This window comes from Cydia strobilella, chromosome 17, assembly GCF_947568885.1.
Source record: "Cydia strobilella chromosome 17, ilCydStro3.1, whole genome shotgun sequence".
In the NCBI taxonomy this organism is placed as follows: Eukaryota; Metazoa; Arthropoda; class Insecta; order Lepidoptera; family Tortricidae; genus Cydia; species Cydia strobilella.
Window position 1 is genome coordinate 15,691,918 of NC_086057.1, and position 23,885 is coordinate 15,715,802.

General features: G+C 37.9%; 1 protein-coding gene across 1 annotated transcript in view; it reads right to left on the reverse strand.

Moving 5' to 3' along the window:
* The window catches only part of LOC134748896 (myogenesis-regulating glycosidase), a 55,027-nt gene extending 31,481 nt beyond the window's left edge, over positions 1–23,546 (reverse strand). Inside the window, exons 1-2 of the mRNA XM_063683728.1 lie at positions 23,429–23,546; positions 3,532–4,032 (exon numbers count right to left, since the gene is read on the reverse strand). Coding sequence (XP_063539798.1) covers positions 3,532–4,008 — 477 coding nt within the window. The 5' untranslated portion in view covers positions 4,009–4,032; positions 23,429–23,546. The remainder of the gene's footprint in view (positions 1–3,531; positions 4,033–23,428) is intronic.
* Between the last annotated feature and the right edge of the window lie 339 nt (positions 23,547–23,885).

Genomic DNA, 23,885 nt, shown 5'->3' on the forward strand with positions numbered 1-23,885 from the left:
AATATTTTATAAATTAGACTGTAACGGATAAGTAAACCAAATTTTTGGGAGCCTTTATTTGGAAGACTAAAATTAGCTACTTTAGGCCTCACCTACATATATTATGTTTTTATAGATTTCAACTTATTTTTATCGAGATTAATAATAATCAGAGCCCGGAATTTACGCGGCAAAACAAAAGACTGTCGCAATCTTGGTAGAGTTAGAAACATTTTTTATCGATATCGATAGTTGTGTAATAGGAGAAAAATACGGTCAACCAAATAAAAACAATATTTAAAAAAAATGCATAATTTAATAGAATACATAAATGGCTTTATAGTGATAAACGAAACTGTTTACTCCCAGAGAAGGTTGAGAAATTAATGATTATCTACTCCTATCAATATCACAAACCAAATATAATGTCATGTCACATGTGCTGCTACGCAGATTTTTTATTTGGTTGATCATTTTTAGGGTTCCATACCCAAAGTGTAAAAACGGGACCCTATTACTCCGCTGTCCGTCTGTCTATCTGTCCCCAGGCTGTATCTCACGAGTCGTGATAGCTAGACCGTTGAAATTTTCACAGATGATGTATTTCTGTTGCCGCTATAACAGCAAATACTAAAAATTACGGAACCCTCGGTGCGCGAGTCCGACTCGCACTTGGCCGTTTTTTTCTTCTTTCCGATTAAAACATTTTTCTAACTCTAGCAAGATTGCGACAGTCTTTTGTTTTGTCGCGAAAATTCCGGGCTCTGATAATAATCCACGGGAGTATATACCTATTTACCTCCTTCATAAAATTGTGCGTTTAAAAATAAAAATATATCAGTAAGGTCTGAATAATTTAACATTAAGCATTCTACACCTACAAGTATTACCCTTAAATGTTTAACTGTAAGCATAGAATCGATCGCGTAAAACCTCTTTTACAATAAGAGCAGTCATGTTCCCAGCAATGGACTATTTATAAGCTGGTGGTTATTTAACTAGAGTAAGAAAAAAAGGAAATTTATCTATCCTACTCACTCTTCCTTCATGCTCCCTCCTAAGCTGCTCCAACTCATAATTATAAAGTTCATTCGGCATTGATATCGAATTTCTCATCTTTCTATACTGCACCGGACTCTCAGCTTCTTCGTCCTTCTTTTCATCTTTATTATCACCATTTTCATCCTTTTTCTCAACTCTTTTAAGTTCAATTTCCTCTGGCTCTACAATTTTGACTGTAGGGGTTGAAGCTCTGAATCCCCCTTCAAGATGGGCTACATCTATAGGTGACATAGGATCTCCAACTTGGAAATGTGCTCGTGGAGTTTCTGCATCTATGAATGGTATGTCAGTTGGAGTCCTAGCGGTGTTTGGTGTGGTTGCTTCCAGTATTCTTCTTCTAGTTTCTGGAGGCATTTCGACGAAATCATGAGGGTATGATGGTATGCGTATTCGTAAATCTGGTTTCTTTCTGATACGCATCTTGAGCTTTCGATTAAACTTTAGAGATCGTAAGTGTTATATTTTATTGCACAGCCCTGTTGTACGATTTTTAATCACTATAAGTCTTTAACTGACATTTCCCGTCCTGTCCACATCAATCCTTGTCAGGATCTACTAATCTACTTTCTTATCTCTGTCTTCATTAATAACTATTTTTATTTTATTCCTCTCACAAACACGATTGAAACTACACTTTGTATATTTACACTGACAAATTATTACTTATATGATGCTTAACTTGAACGAGATAACTTTCACTGTTGTGTTTACTGTTCTGATAACAATTTAGTAACATAATTGATAATAGAAAGATTTTAAGCAATGGTCCAAATTAGTTCAAATATCTATCGCTATTGTATCTTTAAGTGTTGTCTACGACTAAATTTCTTTTCCGGCATACTATCAAATTTGTCTGTATCACGTGAAGTGATAACAGGTGACGTAACGATAGCGAATTATTTGTCAAAACTGATATTTATGGTGTTTGTTATATCAATTCGCTTGCAAATTATTGCCGTGTTTTACCTTGTTAATTCGAGTAGTGTGGATATAGGTTATTCTGAGCTCGATAGTAGTTTCCTCCTTTGATAAGCAATACTGAACGTACCGTTAATAATAACTTAGTAGTTATTTGTCTATAGTTTCAGTACCGTTTTATAACTTTTTTTTTTTTTTTTTTATAATGGCGATGAAATATATATTAGTAGTAGTCATTATTTTTCTTAGGAATTTTAACAAACGAAGAAGACTTTCTTTATGTTACGAGTAGTAGAAAACAGCATGTTTCGTTTTCAAGCAAAAGGTACCACATTGTCGCTTGCCATAAGGACGCTCTGACAGGTTTTCGTATAAAGATACAAGCAATTTTCGTCCTTATGTTAAGCGACAATGTGGTAGCTCTTGATTGAAAATGTCACATATAATGTCCGCAGTAAAAAAAGAAACAATATACCTAATTGTAATAATCAACTTTAGGCCATGTTGATAATCTGTTTAATTTAACCAACTGATAAAAACCTTTATCTTGAGACCAATGACTGTCCAAATAGCGTAAACGCCATAATCCTAATCTAAGCAAACATTGTTAACATAGTTACATTTTGTTTACGGGCCGTTGGATTATCCTGTTTAGTTTATGAAATTGCCTTGATCATGGTCAAGATAGCCTAAAATGATGATTTGGACGCATTTTATAGCAAAATAAGATCGGCAAGAAATTTTTTATATTGATGTAGCTCGTAGAATCTTCAAGTTTAAAAGGCAGCCGATAGACACTATCGTTCGCGTAGTTTAGTTATTATGATATTAGTTTAGTTAGTTTAGGTACACTTTAATGCTAAATATATACTAACGAGTAAGTCCAATGTTTGATGAGCAAGTAAACTAAGAAAACTAAGAAATGGCTTCTTTCTTCTGTCTTACAATCAGACAGAAGAAATTATTCATACTTAGGTAGCGTATACACACACACACACACACACACACCACGCCTAAAAAAAAATCCACTTACGCATGCTTATTTTGTTTGTATTTTTTTTTGTTTGCATATATTTTCCTGCATGCACTTTTTTGTAGTTCAATTAATTTATATTTTATATTTGATATCTCTCGTTCACACAACGGCCATCATATTCAGTATTGTTAAAATTTCTCAGTAAATTGTATTTACCCGGTTCCCGAGATACAGGCTGCGCCTAGTTTGGGGCCGATGGATATTAGCTTAATTGTAAAATCTAATTTTTTTTGTTAAGTTCAACCTGTGATGTCAATTTGTTAAATATTTGGTAAATAAACTATTTGTATTTGTAAAAGTATGTAGGCCGTCGCTTTAATGTACTGTTTTTACAACAATGGATCAATTCTAGCTACATATTTGCGGGGTTTGGGTTTGAAACCCCAGGGCCGTGGGATATAGCGCGCGCCGCCTGTATAAGGAGGTAGCAAAGCGGCTTATTACAATTTGTATCAAACAAATTAAATAATAGACTAACATAAAGTCAATAATAAATAACATCACATTAAGTTTACGCGTAAACTCGTATAACTCACCTGATCCTGCGGATTCTGCAGATACTGCTGCCTGAGCACCTCCAACTCCAAATTCTGAAGCGTCGGCATCGAAATCGAATTCCTCCTCAAATTCGCCCGTCTCTGTTCCGCTTCTATATCTTTCTCATTCTGTATCAAAGCCATCGACTCTTCGGCACCTTTTGAAGTACTAGGAGACGTGAGATCAGTCGATTGTGTGCTTGGACTATTAACTCTACTAGATTTGCTTGAGTCTGGTTCTAAAGTTATATAAAGTGTTCCTTCAGGTGTATTAACTACTATAGTATCACTGTCTGGTGAAGACTGTACTTCTCCTAAATCGGTAGCATGTATTTCTTTGTTTTCTCGTTTTGGTCGAATTGGTGCTCCTGGCTTGACATGGTCAAGCTCGATGAAGTCGTCCGCGAAAGGGATTTCTTTGTTTCTTTTGAGTTCGGGGGAGTTGAGGCCTTTTGCTATTTCTGGTTGGCCGTCCATGTTGGTATTTCATACAGCAGTAACCTGAAAAAAGAGGTTTCTGGTTAATGTAGTGTTGTTGTCGTCTGACATAAAAGTATCTATTATAAATACTTAGATTATTACAGTATACAATTCGTATATATAGGTACAATAGTACGTTCTTTGTGATGTTCAAGTATGAGTCAATTTATATTCAAAAGTGAGCTGCAAGCTGGTCTTAAAATAAAGTTACCTATCCATAAAGGCAGGATGAATCGCCATTTAAATAAATTCACGTTGCTACCTGCAACCCTGAGGGGTATTTCAACACGACGTCTTTTAAGTTATGAATATTGGAATCGTTTCTAAGTAAAGGAATGATTCTTGTGAGTCTGCGTGGAATTTACTTTTTTTAACTATTTGCAAGTGTATACTGACCCACAACGCATAACAACCATTGGAAAACTTATTCGTCGCAGCTACTTATATACTTCTCATCTGAAGATTTTCACATAGCTTCTATACGGCGACAGCTGTTTCATATAATTTATAACGTTAAAACGCAAAATATGTATCGAGATGACAGCTGATACCATACCCAAGTTATATGAAAATACTATAATTGTTAACATTCAATAAGATTATTCTCACAAAAAAAAATTAAATCACAATTCGTTATTTATTAATATAATTTAGTTATTAATTTAGTTTCGTATTTGTACAGTTACTGTTATACCTCTGTATATGTCTATTATGCAAATCAATGTTTTTTTACTGTCATAAAAACATAAATTTATTTTGATTACAGTTTTTTTACATCTTAACAATAGGTGCTTACTGAAGGTCGCTCATCATACACTTGTCATTTCATAGGCAGTTAATAAAAAAATCAATGACGCAACGCAAGTAATGAAGTTGATTTTGTGTAAGTATATTTCCACTTTGCTTCATAAGTTAGGTTTTTATAATATTTTTTTTATTATTATTAGCCCGTTAAAGTATCCCACTGCTGGGCAAAGCCCTCCCCTTGATCTCCATAAAAAAATGTGTACTTATTTCCAGTAATTTTAACCAAGTGTTTCACAGATAGTGTGGCCTTATTTGATTTTATTTCCAATGCAGCTTCCTCATAGATATGTATATCATAAACATACTTACAGTTTACAGTTCCTATACATATGGTGCTACTTTCTCGCACTAGTGCGTAAAGAGCACATTTCGTGCATATGTCGATAGTTTTAAGGGCCAAATGTACTGTAAAACGTTGTACGATACACGGGCGAAAAGGTAATTCGCAACTCGTGTCGATTTAAAACACTACCTGCGGTCGTGTTTTAATTTATTACCACTCGTTTCGAATTTCCTCTTTTCCGCACTTGTATCGTAAATAACTATTATATGTTTCACTTGTACTGTTAACATATTCTTTGTATGGATAGTTATTACAATCATGCATTTTTGCACTTCTATCTACACTCAAAGCGTTTGTAAATAAAATGTTTAATTCATAAAAAAAATCCGTGAAACCTTTTAATATAAATTTTACGAAAATACTGGTTTTTACTTTTATAGCATTTGGCCGCATATTTCACTAATATTATGTAAAAGTGATAAAGAGACAGAAAGCGTAATAAATAATAAATAAATATTATAGGGACATTCTTACACAAATTGACTAAGTCAAGCCACGGTAAGCCCAAGGAGGCTTGTGTTATGGGTACTCAGACAACGATATATATAATATATAAATATTTAAATACATAGAAAACACCCATGACTCAGAAACAAATCAATGCCCTTACCGGGATTCGAACCCAGGACCATCGGCTTCACAGGCAGGGTCACTACCCACTAGGCCAGACCGGTCGTCGCTAATGTAGGATGAAACCCAGTTTCTAACCCTACACCATAGCCCCGAGAAGATACCGGCGCAAGAAACCCGGCGGCATCGATCTGTAGTCAAATTGGAATGGACTCAAATTCCTCACGCCCTCAGTAGATAACATTAACCCGCCACTGCACCGTTCACATAAGCCCACCAAGGTCGCGAGATACCGTCTGTGTGCCGAGATTATCTCGCAGATTACCAGCTTCCATTCCACTGTACCGTAACTGTGACGCCATTGTGTACAGTGACGTTACCTTCATAGCCCTTTGTAATTTTATTAGGTATCAGAAAAATAATAATATTTCAGCTATGTTCCACTGCTGAGCTCAGGCTTCCTCTCATGCACGCAAGGGATTGGGCTATATTCCCCACCTTGCGGGTTGGGGACTTCATATACACCTTTGAATTTCTTCGCGGATGTATGAAAGAAGAGTGCACGCAGCGGAAATGAGAATGTTGAGATGGATGTGTGGAGAGACGAGGAAGGATCGGATTAAGAATGAGTATATTAGGGGAAGTTTGAAAGTAGCACCCATGGAGATGGCAAGTGGGCGTTCCCGTCTATCCGACAGTTAGTAGCGACCGACTCACTTTATGCACAGACTATGCTCAGTTGTTGTGTAAACTTCATGCTCGAATGACATTCACGTCGTACGTACGCTCGTCTAACAAAAATTGATAATTAAATTTAAAATGCCGTATTGTGCAGTATTAAGCTGCAGAAATCACAGCGGTTTAAAAAATCTTTCACGTGGAGGTATTTCCTATCACCGGTGGTTATTTATTTAAATATAATCCGATAAATACGAAAAATCTGTTTCTATTGCATTATTTACGAATGTTCGTTAAGTAAATCTATATTTTATCAGTTAGAACTTAGAGTTCACAATCCTTTGTCACTATTCTTTACGTTTATCTGGAATATTCGCTATCCTAAATGTCAAATAACTTCGCTACTCAGATGCTGCGCAATGTCGATATTTATATCGATAAAGTTAAAGTTACGATATTTCAAGTTTGATGTTTGGTAGTTCGGTAATAAATTATTATTTTAGACACGTTTCTAATTATTATTTGGGATAATCAATGTCTTAGTAAATATGGCAGCTCTGGTCATCAAGCACTAAGTTAAGTCGGGGTCATTTCATGGCAACCTTTCAAACCTTCGTATTCCTTTACATACGTTTTTGTTTTTTACACCCATCATATTTTCATCGTTAATATAATTAGACTAGGTACTTAATGCACTTATGCGTACAATGCATGCAATGTGCCATGAATAAACGTTTTATATTTTCTATTTCTTTATTATTAATTATTGTAGGTTACCACAAGATGCCGATATTAAAAATAAATGGGTCAATGCTACTGGGCAAGAAAATTAGTTTCCGCAAAAATATAGCACCATTTGCTAGGAGCATTTCTTAGAGAAAGATTTCTGGGGATAAAATTGCCATACATCTCACTAGCGTCCACACGCCTAAAACTTAGTTACTAATTTAGTAATTATTAGTGACATTCGGGCTCACTTAATTAATAAAAAGTGTTCCGTACCACGCAAACTAGCGTGAAATATTGGAATTTTGCCGCCCCCCTTCCTGATTGAAGAAACTATATATTTTATTAAATTAATTCCACAAAACAACATTAGAATTAAGTAATACAGGGTTGACAAATTCACATCCGCAACGTAGGCTTCGTCATGGGTACAACCATAAATCGGCAACAGGCGTCGTCATTACACACAAACACTAAAGCTATCCGCAACAGGCTTCGTCAATATCCCTTATGATAATAATTATTACAAAGTCATTTTAAAGGACCGCCCCGAATCGCATCGGGCCCAAAAGTTCCCATCACGCTAGCAGCGTTTCCACGTTGTATAGCCAACGAAATCCCCTGTACCAGATACGACCCGGAGCGTGGATCGCAGCCCCTCTCTCTAAGCCGACGACCAAGTTCCTTAATGAACGCTTTAGCCTCCATTCCCCAGGGTCCCGCAGTCTCCACTGCAATCGGCACAAACTCGTACATTGGTTCCAGGGCATTATACTTAGTGTGCTTGAGTTTTGCCGCGTATTCAGCGGCTGACCCAGCAGACCTAAGCGTGAGGCTAAGGTGGGACGGTGCAAATGTACTGACACACGTGGCGTCCCACAAGAGGCACCGACCCTTCTGCCATGGAACCAATGTGAGACCGTCTGGCCTTTTGCCATCCGTACGAGACAACCCTGGAGGCTCTAAAACACAAGGAATATTGGCTGATATCAGAGCCCGGCGGACCGCATCATTGATTGAATGATGCCTCGAAAAACGCCCTGCACATCTCAGGCAACTAAGTCCATGGTGACCATCCTCCTCGACCATGGCTCCACAAACGCACCGGTGCGGCTCGCAGACTTTACTACCCAACCGCAAGGCAACCGCTATTCTCAGGGAGTCATTATCGAGCAGGGTACCCAACTGAGGGGAAGGCAAAGCCTGCAGCCACGCCCCCGATTCAGGCCTCGCTGCGGCCTTGAGACGCGCTAAGTCCGATCCGGCCGCGCTGCCTACTAAAGTTGCACAAATATCTTTGCACAAGATATCATCCCATGCTCTTTGGGAGCCGGGGTTGTCAGGACGCTCGTTACTCTGGCAAATCGTGGACCACCTAGAAAAAGCCTCAGCTACAAAAGGTATTTGGGTATTGTCACCATTACAGGACAAGATGCGAGCAACAAGCCCCAAAGTTCCATGAGCCGAGGCAAGGAATGCCACTACACCCACTTCCTGACAACGCCGTATGCCCAGCCCGCCATGGCGCACCGGAAGAGACGCCTGACACCACTGTGAATCGTTCAAATTCACATTTATAATGGTTTGCAAAGAGGATCTAAGAGTATCGTCCAACCTTAAAACATCATTTTCACATAGCCAAGTAGGAGATGTTCTTAGAACGTACAGCATACGTGGCATGCCAAAACAGCTCCGCAGCAGGACAAGCGACACGTGGGCTGACAAATTTTTTAAATGCTCTTGTGCCCTTACAAACGCCAACCTTTTCTCCTCAAGAGCAGAGCTAATCCCTTCCTGAAAAATGGGAGCGCCCAGCAAGCGTAAGGATGACCTGTGCAAAAATCGTAAGCCCGGCAATAACCCTTCCAACTCGGACAACAAACCACTATTCACGGTACCACAGCAAAAGAGCTCGCATTTGCTTGGATTAACCTCTAAACCAAACGCTTTCAAGCCTGGCAAGAGCTTCTTTAAATCTTCCAGCACCGCCTGCGGACTACCACCTAGGGTTCCATCATCTAGATACCACACATTCAGGGGAGAACTCAGCGAAGCAATAACCTTTTGTATCGCCAGACAAAATATTAAGGGTCCCAACGGATCGCCCTGCTGAGCCCCGACTCGTGAGGTTATCGAAATTTCGTTGAAAAATAAATTGCTGGATGTGTGGTAACATTGACGAAGGAACGGATACAGAGATGGCACTCGGTCTAATACTTCCTCAAGAATCGTGTCTCTCTCTACGCTATTGAACGCATTTTTGATGTCAATCTTGAGAATAACCGCATCCTTACCGTCATTCTCAAGCGCAAAAGTTCTGGTGGCATGTATGGCTGCCTCACATCCTTGGCTAGTCCCGAACCCAATCTGTACTGGCTGCAGATAGCTTGCCATTGCATCCCTAACTGCTCGGCAGCCCAGTTTAGCAGTCAAGCGGCGCAGTGTGCACCCTATGGCTATCGGCCGAATTCCGCCATCCTTTTTGGAGAGAGCACAAAGAGAAGCACCGTATAAGTAGGGACAGACCACGGGATTAAGGGAACCCTTCAACAAGAAATTGCAAAGCTTTGTTATACTATCCATTAAGCGAGGACCATTGTTGCCAGCTGAAGATGACGTTAGCTCCTTAAGATGCTGTGGGCGCAACCCATCCAGACCCGATGCAGATCCATTATAGAAGGATCCTAATGCATCTTTCACCTCAACAGGTGTAGCCGAAATTGGAGGAACAGAACCGTCAGTCTCTGGAGGGAAGATGAGCGGTCTAGAAGGGGACGGATGTTTCTCCTGTAAACACCTAACAGTCTCACTACTCGAGGGGGCTATAGACGAATCCGACAAAAGAAGGCGAACCGCCCCTCTCAAGTCGCCGTCATTTACCTTGCCCTCTATGAGTTTGTAGAACGGCCTCGATCTACGTGGAGTATCGTCTGGAAAGTATAAAGTAGTGCTGTGTACGTTTTCCTTCACCTTACTTGTCAAAGATTTATTCTTATCGCTTTCAGGAACTCTCAAAGCAGTATACGAAAAAGTCAGCAAGGAAAACCAATCTTCCACGCTGTTAGACTGTACGCAGTTGTCTATTATGTCACAAAGTTTCCCGGCTGCGAGGGTCCTCGCACCTTTTGGTATGTGCTTCAAAACTCTGATTTTGGCTTTAAGTTCTGACAATTTGCCTAAGTCCACTTCGCGAATCGCCGATGTCTGTGAAGAATTGCCATTACAGGGAGGGCCCAGCGCTGCTGTGCTCGGTCCCGGAACTACCTGGGCATTTTGACCCTGCGGAACAATGTCCTTGTGAACGCGAGCAATATGCACGCTGAGGCCTCTCGGCACGACAAAAAGCTTTGGCGATCCTGGACAATAAGGACAAGTGGTCTTTGAGGGGCTGGGGCTGCTCATTGTTTTGAAAATAAACCGATTACCAAATGTATAAATTAATTCCACACACAAAAAACAGTGTCAAAAAACAACATGCATTTAAAACCAATAAAAATAATATAAACAACATGAAATCACAAAAAGCAATAAAATGCGACCAAAATAATTCATTACATTATATGTCATTAAAAATACTTTCTTAAAAAAAACACAAATTAAATTTTGATTAAAGAAAATGTCAATATCACAATTACGAAAAAAAAAAAAATCGTGATACAAAGAAAAAACGTACAATTCTAATTGTTAACGTTGTAAAAAGATTCGTTCCTAAAAATCAGATTATAAAGAAAAAGTAAATGACTGTGATAAAAAAAAAGTGAAATTAAAATTAATTACAACAAAGATATTGATATTATGACAAATCTAAACAATTTAAAAAACATATATATATATGATATATAACGTAAAAAAAAATAATGTAAAAAAAAAGACAATTTAAAAATAATTCCAACAATGATACTGATAAATCTAACAATTAAATCTAAACTATAATTAAAAGATATTGCGTCAAAACATCGATAAAATAAAAACATTAAAACCTTTTTACCAAATAATTCACTTTTGAAAATAAAGAAAAGAAGAAAAAAAAAAAAAAAATATTAATCGTTCCTCGCACAAATAAAGAAAAAGGCCAAATTCCGGATTCGATCCCAGGAACCGTAGTACACAGTATCAGTTTCCGAGTCTCTATGCCACTAGACCACGCGCACCTCCGACAAGTGGACGAAATATCGATACGGCTACTGTAAGCTACTGTAGCTAACAAAACTGGAATTGGACGGTATGTTTGGAAACAGAATTCACCCGCACAAAAGTATTATGGTGCGATAACTAATAGAAAATCAAATTCTAACACCGCTCGAATTGTCCGAGGAGTTAACTGGAGCCGTAAATTATACTGGAGCCGTAGTAACCGTGATGGTGTAATAAGTGTATACACTTCACAGCCTTTGTTTACATTGAAAGTTCATTCTGTCGTCCATCGATGATAACTACACCACGACTGTATAGCTTTTATTTTTCCGCAAAGTAGTGTCCATATCACTAGAAATTTGCATCAGATGAACTTGCCTTGGTATTCACTGTAAGTTTGCACTAAGTATTGTTCTACTCGTATTTAAGGGCCACGTCCGTTGACAGCTGTGTAGGTGTTATTTGAAAAATATTGATATGCTACACTCAAAAACACTGTATTTGTTTGGTTTTTAGGCACCACACTACTACATTTATTAGGTTTTTGACTCGTTCCACACTCTGATTGTTCTTTTATATTTTATAAACAATAAATAAAACGGACCGCACGGACTTCGATGTTGACGGGCGCGCGGCAGCGCCATCTCGCCTATACTTCCTGATTTGATAGGTCACAATCTTACAATAAAATCAAGTGGGATCGATGAGCCAGTTTCATGTATGCTTTCACACCATACAATTAATTTGACAATTTAATCAGGTTGTCCCGTCTAGACGACAAGTAAATATATTGTTAAAGACGAATACTTACCTATGTAATGTAAGTAATTGCAGATTTGTGATCACAAAATAACAGCAATACCGAGTTAATAAACCTTTAAAGAACTATGATTTTATCTGTTTGACTTTAAGATATATTTAATGTTCACATTAACAACCTAGTTGGTCAATTAATAAGAAACAAATTTCTAGTTAGATATTTGTTGTACTGTACTACATATTATTTTTCATACAATCACGATTATCACTACCTATATTATAATCATAAATAAAGTATCATCTAAATGTGTTAAAACATACGGTAATGAAATATCAATACCTAACTGAACACACAAATATCGATAAAACACTCCGATTACACTGTCCCCTCCCTATATCGTCGAATGGAAAGAAGTTCCAACGGTTAGCTACTCGCAGGCGTGTAGAGGTCTCGAAAACACCAGTGTAACGTGACCGTGAGATCCGTAACAAACCATGCGTAATTAGACCTTACTTATACTGGTTTTTTAGCCCTTTTCTCGCCTGTTAAGTAAGTGATTTTAAAATTATATAAAATAACGCCATCTGGTGTTGAGTAGTTGTATTAGGTGAACGTTGAGCGAGCTTTTGTGAGATGAATGAGATAATGAAAGAGTCGTATGTCATATAGCTTTGACATTATAATTTAAACCGTCACTCATGTAGCCTACAGTTGATATTCGTTCGAGAAATGTCCACCGGTAATAACTTTTTGGTATGGAAAGTTGCTACGAATCAGAGCAATTTTGTAAGTGTGTGACGTATTTTAACGTGGCTATGAATGTGTGAGTTTAGCGACACTGGTTTTCATACTAAATAGGAGTCATTTCACATCCACTAGTTTATTAATTCGTGGTAGCACCAGTAACGGAGAAGATAAGAAGTAGTAGGTTAGCGTGGTATGGGCATGTGATGAGGAGGGATGAATGCCATATAGGCAAAAGAATGTTAGGGATGAATGTTGATGGACGGAGAGCGTATGGTAGACCCAAAAAGTGATGGATGGATTGTATGAAAGAGGATATGAGTAAGTGCTGAGGTGACGAAAGATAGAGGAGAATGGAAGAGAAAAACATGCTGTGCCGACCTCACATAACGTGGGATAAGGGCAGGAAGAAGATGTATGCAGGTTTCCTCGCGATGTTTTCCTTCACCGAGAAGCTAGTGACAGTGAGTAGTAGGTATCAGAAAGTAGAATTAAAATAAAATGAGCCAAATCAAGGTGATAGAGTCAGACCAAGCTAACTTGGCAGCGATTTTGATAGCAGACTGTGCAGGTGTTATTTTAAACGCCAAACTGTTAAAATTACGACGTTTCAAATAACACTTGCATCTAAAACATTCACCGTACTCGTAATCACGTGAAGCACATTGGAAGCAGTGTATACGAAACGATAAAAAAACAATTTAATTTCCAAATGCAAAATTGCACTCATGAGTAAAAAAACATTCAACAATTATTCTGGCTATTTATTTTTTTGAGTTGATGCGCTTGATCGGCTTGATGTAATTTAAACTAAACACCGATGATTCCTTATCACTGATATTGAAAATAAAATATTACTAGATAGGTACATTTAATCATTAAGTAAATAGGAAACTTTGTTAAAATGTAATATCATAATTAGAGTTTTAAACGATTCGCGGTTAGTTTCACTAGACTTATATTGACCGGGATATCGAACAACTTATCTCGGGATATTATGCATCTTGTTCACGGACAAGAACAAGATGTATGTAACTGCGTCGAAATATCGGGAGCTCAAAAACAATACAAAAGGTAATCACGGTCCATATTCCGGTCAATATAAGTATAATATCATATTAACATAATTGCATCTTAAAATATTTATCAGTACGGTTTTTACTCACTATTATTTTTAGTCGCTTTTGGCGACATGTTGAGTGCACGACGTACAACCGCCGCGGACACTCGTGCCTGAGGATGGATTCCCAAAGAATCCGAAACAAGTCGCCAAAAGCGACTAAAATAATAGTGAGTAAAAACCGTACTGATAAATATTTTAAAATATATCTCACGATAGTTTAAGTGCGATAATTGCATCTTACCTCAGAATAATAATGCAATACCCGACATCCTTCCCATAGTTCATCTTTAAGCCTTTCATTGTATGTAAACTACGCTACTATTACAAAGTATATAAAGAGACTTAGCAGGGTTATCGTTAGCACCGCATATAATATGTAATCTACGTAGAAAATACACCAAAAACATTGAAAACTTTTTTTGGTACAAATTTTTCCCGATTCACAGTCCCAAATCATTTTTAACACTTAAATATTTTTAAACACAACTTATAACTGCATCTGAAGATAACCAATGAAAAACAAATGAGCGTCCAAGAGTTCTAAATTTAAATTTAAATCAGCATTCTAATTAATATAAAAACATTCCATCCAAGTTCGATGATTTAACGGTCACGAGCGCGAACGAATCGAAAATTAAGTTTGTAATTAGTCGAATATCGATAATTGAAACCGCCCGAGTTCGATTATTCACCACTTAGAACACACACTAATTATCAGTTGCTAAAACAATGTGAGCAAAAAACTTTAGCCAAAACATCTACTCTCAAAGACAAACATTGCTAAAATGAAAAACAATTGGTGTTTAAAATATCGACGTTCATTTATTCTTCTTAAATGGCACTCTCACTTGTATACACAAATATGTGCTCTATGACTTTTGTACAAGGTTTATTCTCCAATGCGATGTTTTAAATTGATTTTAACAATATACACTAGTTGCTCCGGTTCAGTAAATATGGTGTTATTAGTAAAGTTTCCTTAAATAAAACGTAATTGGTATTGATTATTCTGTGAAGCGAATTTAAATAGCCGGTCATTCCTACAGTCATTAAATATATACACGGACAAAGTGACTAAAATATGTATACACGACCTTGATGTACGGGCAATAAGGTCATGTATACATATTATTAGAAGTTTGTCCGTGTCGATACTTAAGAGGCCGGTGTCGATTTTAGTCGCAAAAATGTAAAATTTATAGATTTAGTCCGTGAAATTTTACACCTTTTGTTACCTAATTGAAATAACAAGTACTGGTTTCTATTAGCACGTCTTCTTATCTTACCTTTTATCACATGAATTTTTTTGAAAACAGACTCACTAAATTAGTAATGTTTGCTTTTCTGACGTTTAGGTAAACGCGCGTAAAGCACTGATTTTGTCGCTCTTATTTGTAAATTTCGTAAAGTTTGGACGGCTAAACATGGTAATTTTGTATTACACATATCCTGTACTTGACGTTTATCAGACTACATTTTTATTATTATGACTTTGAAGTAGTGTAAATGAAAGTTAGACGAAATCAATTTTCTCCAGAAATTACTTCAAAACAAGTGTCAATTTCTCTGAAAATCGACTTAATTTCAACGTTATTTTGATACTTAAACAATCTACAACATTCGCTGAAACTATTCTTATACATCAATTTGTATAATTTACCACCATGATTTTTTGATGAATTTTTAAAAACTGCCCCTTCTCTTCATGCATTACCGGTGACGCACGCTTGCGACCTCATTATTAAAAGGCAAGTTGAGAAGACGTGCTAATAGAAATCAATACTTGTTATTTAGATATTACGTAACAAAACGTGTATAATTTCAACGACTAAATCTATCAATTTTACATTTTTGCTCCAAAATCGACTACGGCCTCTTAATTCCTTGACTGTACTTGCGGCATAGTCAAAAGGCAAAATTGGTGCGGGCCGCATGTCGCGGAGTGTACTTAAGCCTGGTGAAAGCGAGTTTCCTTGCGGTGGTTCTTAGCTAGGGTTGCCACCCATACTATAATATATAGTATCGTACTATATTTTAGTCACTTATACCTATATATTATACAAAAACAATATAGTACGAAAAATACTATATTTTCATCACTCAAGAATGGGGTATACAAATGTCACCGATATCGCATCGTATGCGACTTGGATTTTCAATTCGCCTCAAATCGTCGTCCTATTTTTTTCAAATTTCCCAGTTGAAAAAATATAGTATTTCTATATTTTTTCAATATTTTGACAAAAATACTATATGTGTATAGAAAAAAGGTGGCAACCCTATTCTTAGCTATGTTTAGTAAAAATCGATACAGTTTGAAGAGTATCAGCTGTTTTCCAAAATGATATAAGGCATTTCTGGTATAAAATTGATTTTTAGGGTTCCGTACCTCAAAAGGAAAAAACGGAACCCTTATAGGATCACTCGTGCGTCTGTCTGTCCGTCTGTCACAGCCTATTTTCTCCGAAACTACTGGACCAATTAAGTTGAAATTTGGTATACATATGTATGTTTGTGACCCAAAGATGGACATGTAACGTAAACAAATAAAATTTAAACATGGGGACCACTTTTGGGGGGTAAATGAGAAAATTAAATAATAAAGTTTTTCAAACTATATCGTGTTACATATCAAATGAAAGAGCTCATTGTGAGAAACTCAAATATATTTTTTTATTAATTTTAGGATAAACATTTTAGAAGTTATTCAAGAAAATATACAAAAAATGACCATTCCCCCTTTATCTCCGAAACTACTGGGTCTAGAATTTTGAAATGACACTAAATAGTTCTTTACCTATAGATCACAGGAAAACCTATTAGAAATGTGTAGTCAAGCGTGAGTCGGCCTTAATTACTTAGTTTTTGATCCGACCCCTACGGGTTTTTTAGACTCTACATTTCACATAAAAAATACATTGTTTAAATTGTTTAATGTACGGAACCTTTGGAACGCGAGTCCGACTCGCACTTGGCCGGTTTTTTTAACATGCGTAGGGGTTATGATTTTGACCGGTATGTATGTGAGTATGTATGTACTAGCTTTTGCCCGCGACTTCGTCTGCGTGGACTTAGTAACCGCAGCTAGAGTAAAAATAGCGCCTGGATAAAGTCTAATGGCAATCAATCAATTTTAGCATATGCTGAATTGCTTACACAAATTATCAGGCAATTCATTAATTATCTCATTTCCACCCCGCTTTTGACCCTCTTAAGGCATGATTTACGGGATAAAAACTATCTTATATCCTTCTCCGGGACTAAACTATCTCTATGCCAAATTTCAACTAAATCGGTTCAGCGGTTTAAGCGTGAAGAGGTAACACACAGACAAACAGACAGACAGACAGACAAACTTTCGCATTTATAATATTATGGATGTTAATTTGTTCCCTCAAAATTATTTTTTAATTTATTATTTAAAGTTATTAAAAGCGCAAAAAGATTAATGATGATTTTGTGACTTAAGGATGACTCACGTTAGACCGGGCCGTGTCCGGGCCGGAGCTTCCGGCGCTTACTTTTCTATGACATGACAGGTGATCACGTGATGCTTTCCATAGAAAACAAAGCGCCGGAAGCTCTGGCCCGGACACGGCCCGGTCTAACGTGAGTCATCCTTAAGTCGTCAACCTGATTTTATGACTGCTAGAAAACAATTTATGTACTTTGTAAATATATTAATTTTATTGAAATTTTATATTTTATATTGATCTCTCCTTGACATTGTTTTCTTGTCAATATTATATGCATGAAATTCTTGTATTTTGATCAATTTATATATGCATGAATTGTAATTTATAATATAATTATGCATGGTAAGCATTGTAAACCAATCGTACGCCTACAGGCAAAACATAGTGTTCCACAACATGTTTATTTATAAGACCTAATTTTTGTACCTATGTTTTTACGAATAAATGATTAATGACTTATATTGACCGGGATATAGACCGTGATTACCTTTTGTATTATTTGTTTGTGTAAAAAACCAGTGATATCCGAATCAAACACGCGTAGTGACACTGTGAGTGTAGTGTGTTTGGACAGACCAACGAGTGTGAACGCGACCGGACCAACAAGTGTGAATGCGACCGTTGGTAACGTTGAAAGTGAACGCAGCCGACGCGCAAGAATGAGGGTAGACAGAGCGCTGTCTACACAACTTTGACACCCACCCGCTATCTTCAGTCACCCGTGAACATGATGCATGTAACTGCGTCGAAATATCGGGAGCTCACAAATAATACAAAAGGTAATCACGGTCTATATCCCGGTCAATATAAGTCTAGTGAAACTAACCGTGAATCATTCAAAACTCTAAATGATTAATGATTTGTTTAACCAACGTCAAACTACAGGTGGTTTAAGTACATTGCTGGTTGTTGTTTAACCGTTTAACTTGCTGGAACCATATTTACAAACATGTCCATTTCACACGGAACAATGTAAACCTAGAAGCGATTTAGTCAGCCGCGATTATGCTTCATTAGTGACAATTCGTTTCCTCGTTCGACATGAATATACCTACTGTGGAAAACCAGCCTACTTGCGTTTAGTAGTAAATGTATTAACTCTTCATCATCAGAGAGCCTGGCTCTTGTCGGTGGAGTAACCGCCACTCCGTTCTTCTTTATGCCACTGTTTTGAGCTCCTCATACGTCACTACGTTGATTTTCTCCTTGGCTTGGTCCAAAAACGCACGTCTCGGTCTTCCTCTGCCTCTCCTTTTTTCTATTCTTCCTTCTGTTATAGACTTTATGTAAGTATCGTGCCGTATCAAGTGCCGCAACATGTTTCCCCTTCTGTTTTCAATTATTCTCAGCAGAGATCGCTTCTCACCTTAAAATGTAAAATTGGTCCTAAGTGTACATGCTCGTAGAGGCCTTATCAGGTAAAATTAATTGTTGATTATCTCCGAAATGGAGTTAATTAGAATACCAGTATCTTTGAGGAAGTAACTTAATTTAAGAACAACTTTGGGAACAATTGTTTTATTGTAATTCCGTAAGGAATTCGTATAGGAGGCGCAAGCGCGCACTGCTTGCCCTTAGAGTTGGTCAAAAACGCCTAGTGTTAGTAAGATGGCATATAGTCGAGAAATTGGGACTGGCACCGCCGTGGCGAGGTGGCCTAGGGGTTCATGGCGTTAGCCGCGATAGCTAAACACGCCGGTTCGAATCCGGCCTTCACCACTGGAGGGCTTCGTCACTTTTTCTTTAATATATGACATCTTTTACAGTTTATAACTTAATTTACGCTCAGGAATGCACCCTTGAAATTAACAGAAATAAAATAAAAACACGGTGTATAGCGCTGTAGTACTCCATACGTTTTTGTGGTCACTTCAAACAATTGTTGACAACCAGAGATGTTACCCTATAACCAACTATAACGTATGAAGCCGTACAGCGCCGTCTATATTAGCTGTCTAACCGAAGCATTTGTGCCATTTTCATCCAAAAGGGTACTTATTGTCGGTTGTCAATAAGGCGCTTCCATATAGCTTTAATTTGAAATCAACCTTATCCACAAGCGACAATGTGGTCCTTCTCTTCCAATGCATAAGGAGTTTACCGACCCGCCTATGGCGAGACTAAGGTCTCGTCGCCCGGCATACGCAGCCGCTGCAACACTCACACAAAGTTCCTTCAACGTACAGCAGCACTGGAAACAAGAATGGATGAAGCAAGCTGACGGTACCCCGGCCGCGAATATAGATCCGACTACCATGAGCAAGGGGACCGACCTTCCTAGGAAACTATCGTGTCGCTTAAACCGCTTAAGAACCGAGCACGGGCGATGCAACTTCTTCCGGCATAAGTGGGGCTGGAGTGACTCTGCGCTATGCGATTGCGGCATCGAGGAAAAGACCATGGAGCACATCATCCAGCGGTGCCCACTCCGCGCGTACTCGGGTAGCCCGGATGACCTATTAGACCTGACGGCCGATGCTGTGCAGTGGTTGCAAAATTTGGATGTTGCCTTATAAAATAATATACTGTACTAATTTTTGCCTATGTGACTATATCGCCATACGATTAAATGTGGTACCTTTTGATTGAAAACGTCACATATGTCTTTAGACTTTACGCATGTTATACGATCAATAACTACACTCCTTTCCTTACGCATGTGTACACAATAAGTTGCGTTAATGTCACTGCATCCTTCATACACGTAACTCATGTGCAAATGCAAATGCATCGAACAAAGATCTCTATTTAGATCTCTATGACAAAACATCACAAGTACCTTGATTTTCATACTTATCGCGATCTATTATTGCAATCAATTTTAGCTTTTATGTGTTTGGAATAAAGTTTAGTTAGGTCTGATAAGCGTGTGTTCATAGGTCGTTTTAGTTGGGTTGTGCTCTCGGGAATGCAGGGTCTTTGGAACTGTGCTAATTAATTATAATACATCTACATAATTAACTATTTATTCTTGATATTATTAATCATATTGCAGCTCAAATTAAAAACGGTCGAGTTCAGTACGGATCGTACGAAGGTCAGAAATAGAGGAGCTTAAGAGTTAATCAGGTAAATACACATAATATACAACTTAATTACAAAAGTACCGTTAAACCAGTAAGGTTTGTCTCGGTACACCATCCGCAGTAGATTTGATACAATAATAAAATATAACAACAACATAGGAAAGTTTAAGAGCTACCGATTTGTATGTATATGTATGTAAACACTTTATTGTATATAAGACAGATTACAAACACAATAAAAGAACAAAAATATATACAATGTACAAAGGCGGACTTATTCCTATAAGGAGGAGGAGGGTAGGGAGGGGTGTAGCGGGGGGAGGGGGGGGGGGAAGGGGGTTGTCTACAACAGGCGGTCTTATCGCTAAAGAGCGATATAATTTGAGCGAAAATTGATAGTTTCAGAGAACTGCGGTCAGATCTTCGGCGGGGATGTATCCGCTGAAGATCTGCGCAACTGTCTGCCTAATTCCTGCCATATATTGACAGATCTACCAGACACATCTGCCTCACAGATCTGACCAACTTAACAAAACTGACACCGTCTGTCATTGTCAATTTTTCTTTACATTTCTGGGAGGGAAAGAGGTCATGACCCTCGTTCCGGGTCATTCCTAATGCAGCGTCTATCGCGATCCAGCGTGGCAACGCGGCAAGCGTGATGGGCACCTTTGCGTCTGGAAGGGCGCGGGACGAGTTGTTTGACAAAGTTCTTAGTTGTGGCTTTGTTTAGTTTAGTTTTAATTTTCTGGGTCGGTAATTTACAACAGTACCTAACGTCAATATTTACTTATTGGACCAGCAATGTAAGGTGAATTTTTAATGTCAACAATAGGCAATAAAAGTCAGCTTGATCAAATAGGCCCCCGGTAAACATTGGTAAACTTCCCATAAATATCAAATTTTAAAAGATCTGCCTACATACGTCCCACTGCTGGGCACAGGCTTCCTCATGCGCGAGAGGGTTTGGGCTATAGTCCCCACGCGGATTTGAATCTCTTCGCATATGTATGCAGGTTTCCTCACGATGTTTTCCTTCAACGAAAAGCTAGTGGCAAATATCAAATGTGACGTTTTCAACCAAAAGGTACCACATTGTCGCTTGTCGATAAGGTTGATTTCGAATTGAAGCCATATGGAAATAGCGCCTCATTGACAACCGACAATAAGTACCCTTTTTTGTTGAAACTGGCACAAATGATGTTAAGTACGTAAGTTCCGAAAACTCATTGGTACGAGTCAGGATTAGAACCAGCGACCTCCGGATTAAAAGTCATACCCACTCGGCCACTACCGCTTATAATTTTAGTAATTTCGTATCACATTTCGCGGTCGGCCTTCAGATAATCTTATCACACTATCTGTCCTAATTCATTTACCGCCGACAGCATCCTGTGTTACACTACCCATGACCTTTTACAACATTCTATTAATGTTTCCTTTTTTAGGGCCAGATTTAGGGCAAATTTACATCTCCCACTTAACCTGGGGAGTTAAAGCAAAGTGACGTCAGCGACGTTATAATGACGTAATTTAGACGTCATTATGACATCATTATGACGTCGCTGACGTCATAATGACGTATAAATGCTACCTGGGTCAGTTGGTAGCTGCCCGGTGGTCTTCAAGTTAAAGGCAGCTTAATTTCGTATAAACTAAAAAAATAGCTACTAAAGAAAAAAGTGCAAAAGTAAGTTTTACCTAGTTTAATTTGTTTTTAATTAATTAATTATAAAAATCTGTCCCACGCAGCCAATCTGCTAGCCCGTAGTTAATTATTATAATTTCTTAACAACCGCCTCAGTTAAGTGGAAGTTTATTTTTTATTAACTATGAATAAAGCTACATATATATTAGCCAAAGATCTCACCTTCAGTGAACTGACACAAATTGGAGTTTTGAATGATTCACGGTTAGTTTCACTAGACTTATATTGACCGGGATATAGACCGTGATTACCTTTTGTATTATTTGTGAGCTCCCGATACAAAAGGTAATCACGGTCTATATCCCCGTCAATATAAGTCTAGTGACACAAATTGAATAAGTATACATCCTTCTGTAAACTATCGCACAATCCACTCAATGTTAAGTGAATAGTAACAGTAGATAGTATCAAATTTGAAGCACCTCTGCGCTTATCAGTTGATCATTTATGAAACTAGTTGTTATATAGTGATACGATGATGTAGGGGCCCTATTTGACTCGAGAAAGTAGGTTACAAATTGTAAGTTGTGGATATCTATCTTTGGTTGTGGTAATGCAGAGGTACACGTCCTAACCCTACAGGGTTGAGCCGGCGTAACTTTATTTGACGTTCATAAGCGCATTGCATATGCCTACTTGAATAAACTATATTTATCTTATCTGAAGAAAAAAACTTGTAGAGTTATTTAGATCAAGATAAGTATGCAACGATTTTAATAGGACACGCAGTGCAAGTGTTATTTTAAACGACAAACTTCTTTGAAGTTATGACGTATAAATAACACTTTCACTGCGAATGCTATCAAACAAATCGAATAGATTATTTATATCACACCTCTGACAAATTGTCATTTTAATGTCCAATTTCTATGAAATTATGTCGTTTATAATGAGTTAATGACACCTCCTCACTTTGTTCTATTCAAACCGATGCAAAGTTAGTAGGACTATGTAATTTTTCGTTGAATCACGAAATAGGTACTTACCATAGTTTCGTGACTCAGAGGAAGTTTTTACAACATACCGCGAAATTAAATAATAAAATAAATAAATAAATCAACAAAACAACAAAAACCGGCCAAGTGCGAGTCAGACTCGCCCACCGAGGGTTCCGTACTTTTTAGTATTTGTTATAGCGGCAACAGAAATACATCATCTGTGAAAATTTCGACTGTCTAGCTATCATCACGGTTCATCCTGGTGACAGACAGACGGACAGCGGAGTCTTAGTAATAGGGTCCCGTTTTTACCCTTTGGGTACGGAACCCTAAAAATCGGCCCACATAAGCATAAACACGAAAACAATTTTTTTAACAACTTACCTTATTTAAGTCTGTTGTCAACATCAGATCACTTTAGTTAACTGCTGGTCTTTAGGCTCTACTGGCCTTCAGTAAACACACGACGAAGTAGTCATTAGTTATGATGGTGGTTTTAAGTTTGAGTGTTCCTAGTTTATGTTTATTTACATACAAGATATATACAGTGGTACTACGTAAACGAAATTAATAACTAGCTTAAATCTAAAATAGGCCCTTGAGGCATTGTACCAAGGATGCTGGCGGCATTTCCCCGCTGTATCGCAATGCTGATACGTTGTGCGAGAAAGCCGCCAGCTCTTTGGTCACCAGTTACGTCAACCAGACGCTTCGCGATTTCTGCAAACACCTTATGCGCGCTGGGACCCCATGGACCTAGAGTTTCAACTCCAAATGGAATGAAATGATATGTTTATGTTGAGGTATATACTTAGGTATGTCTATCATTGTTAGATGTAAA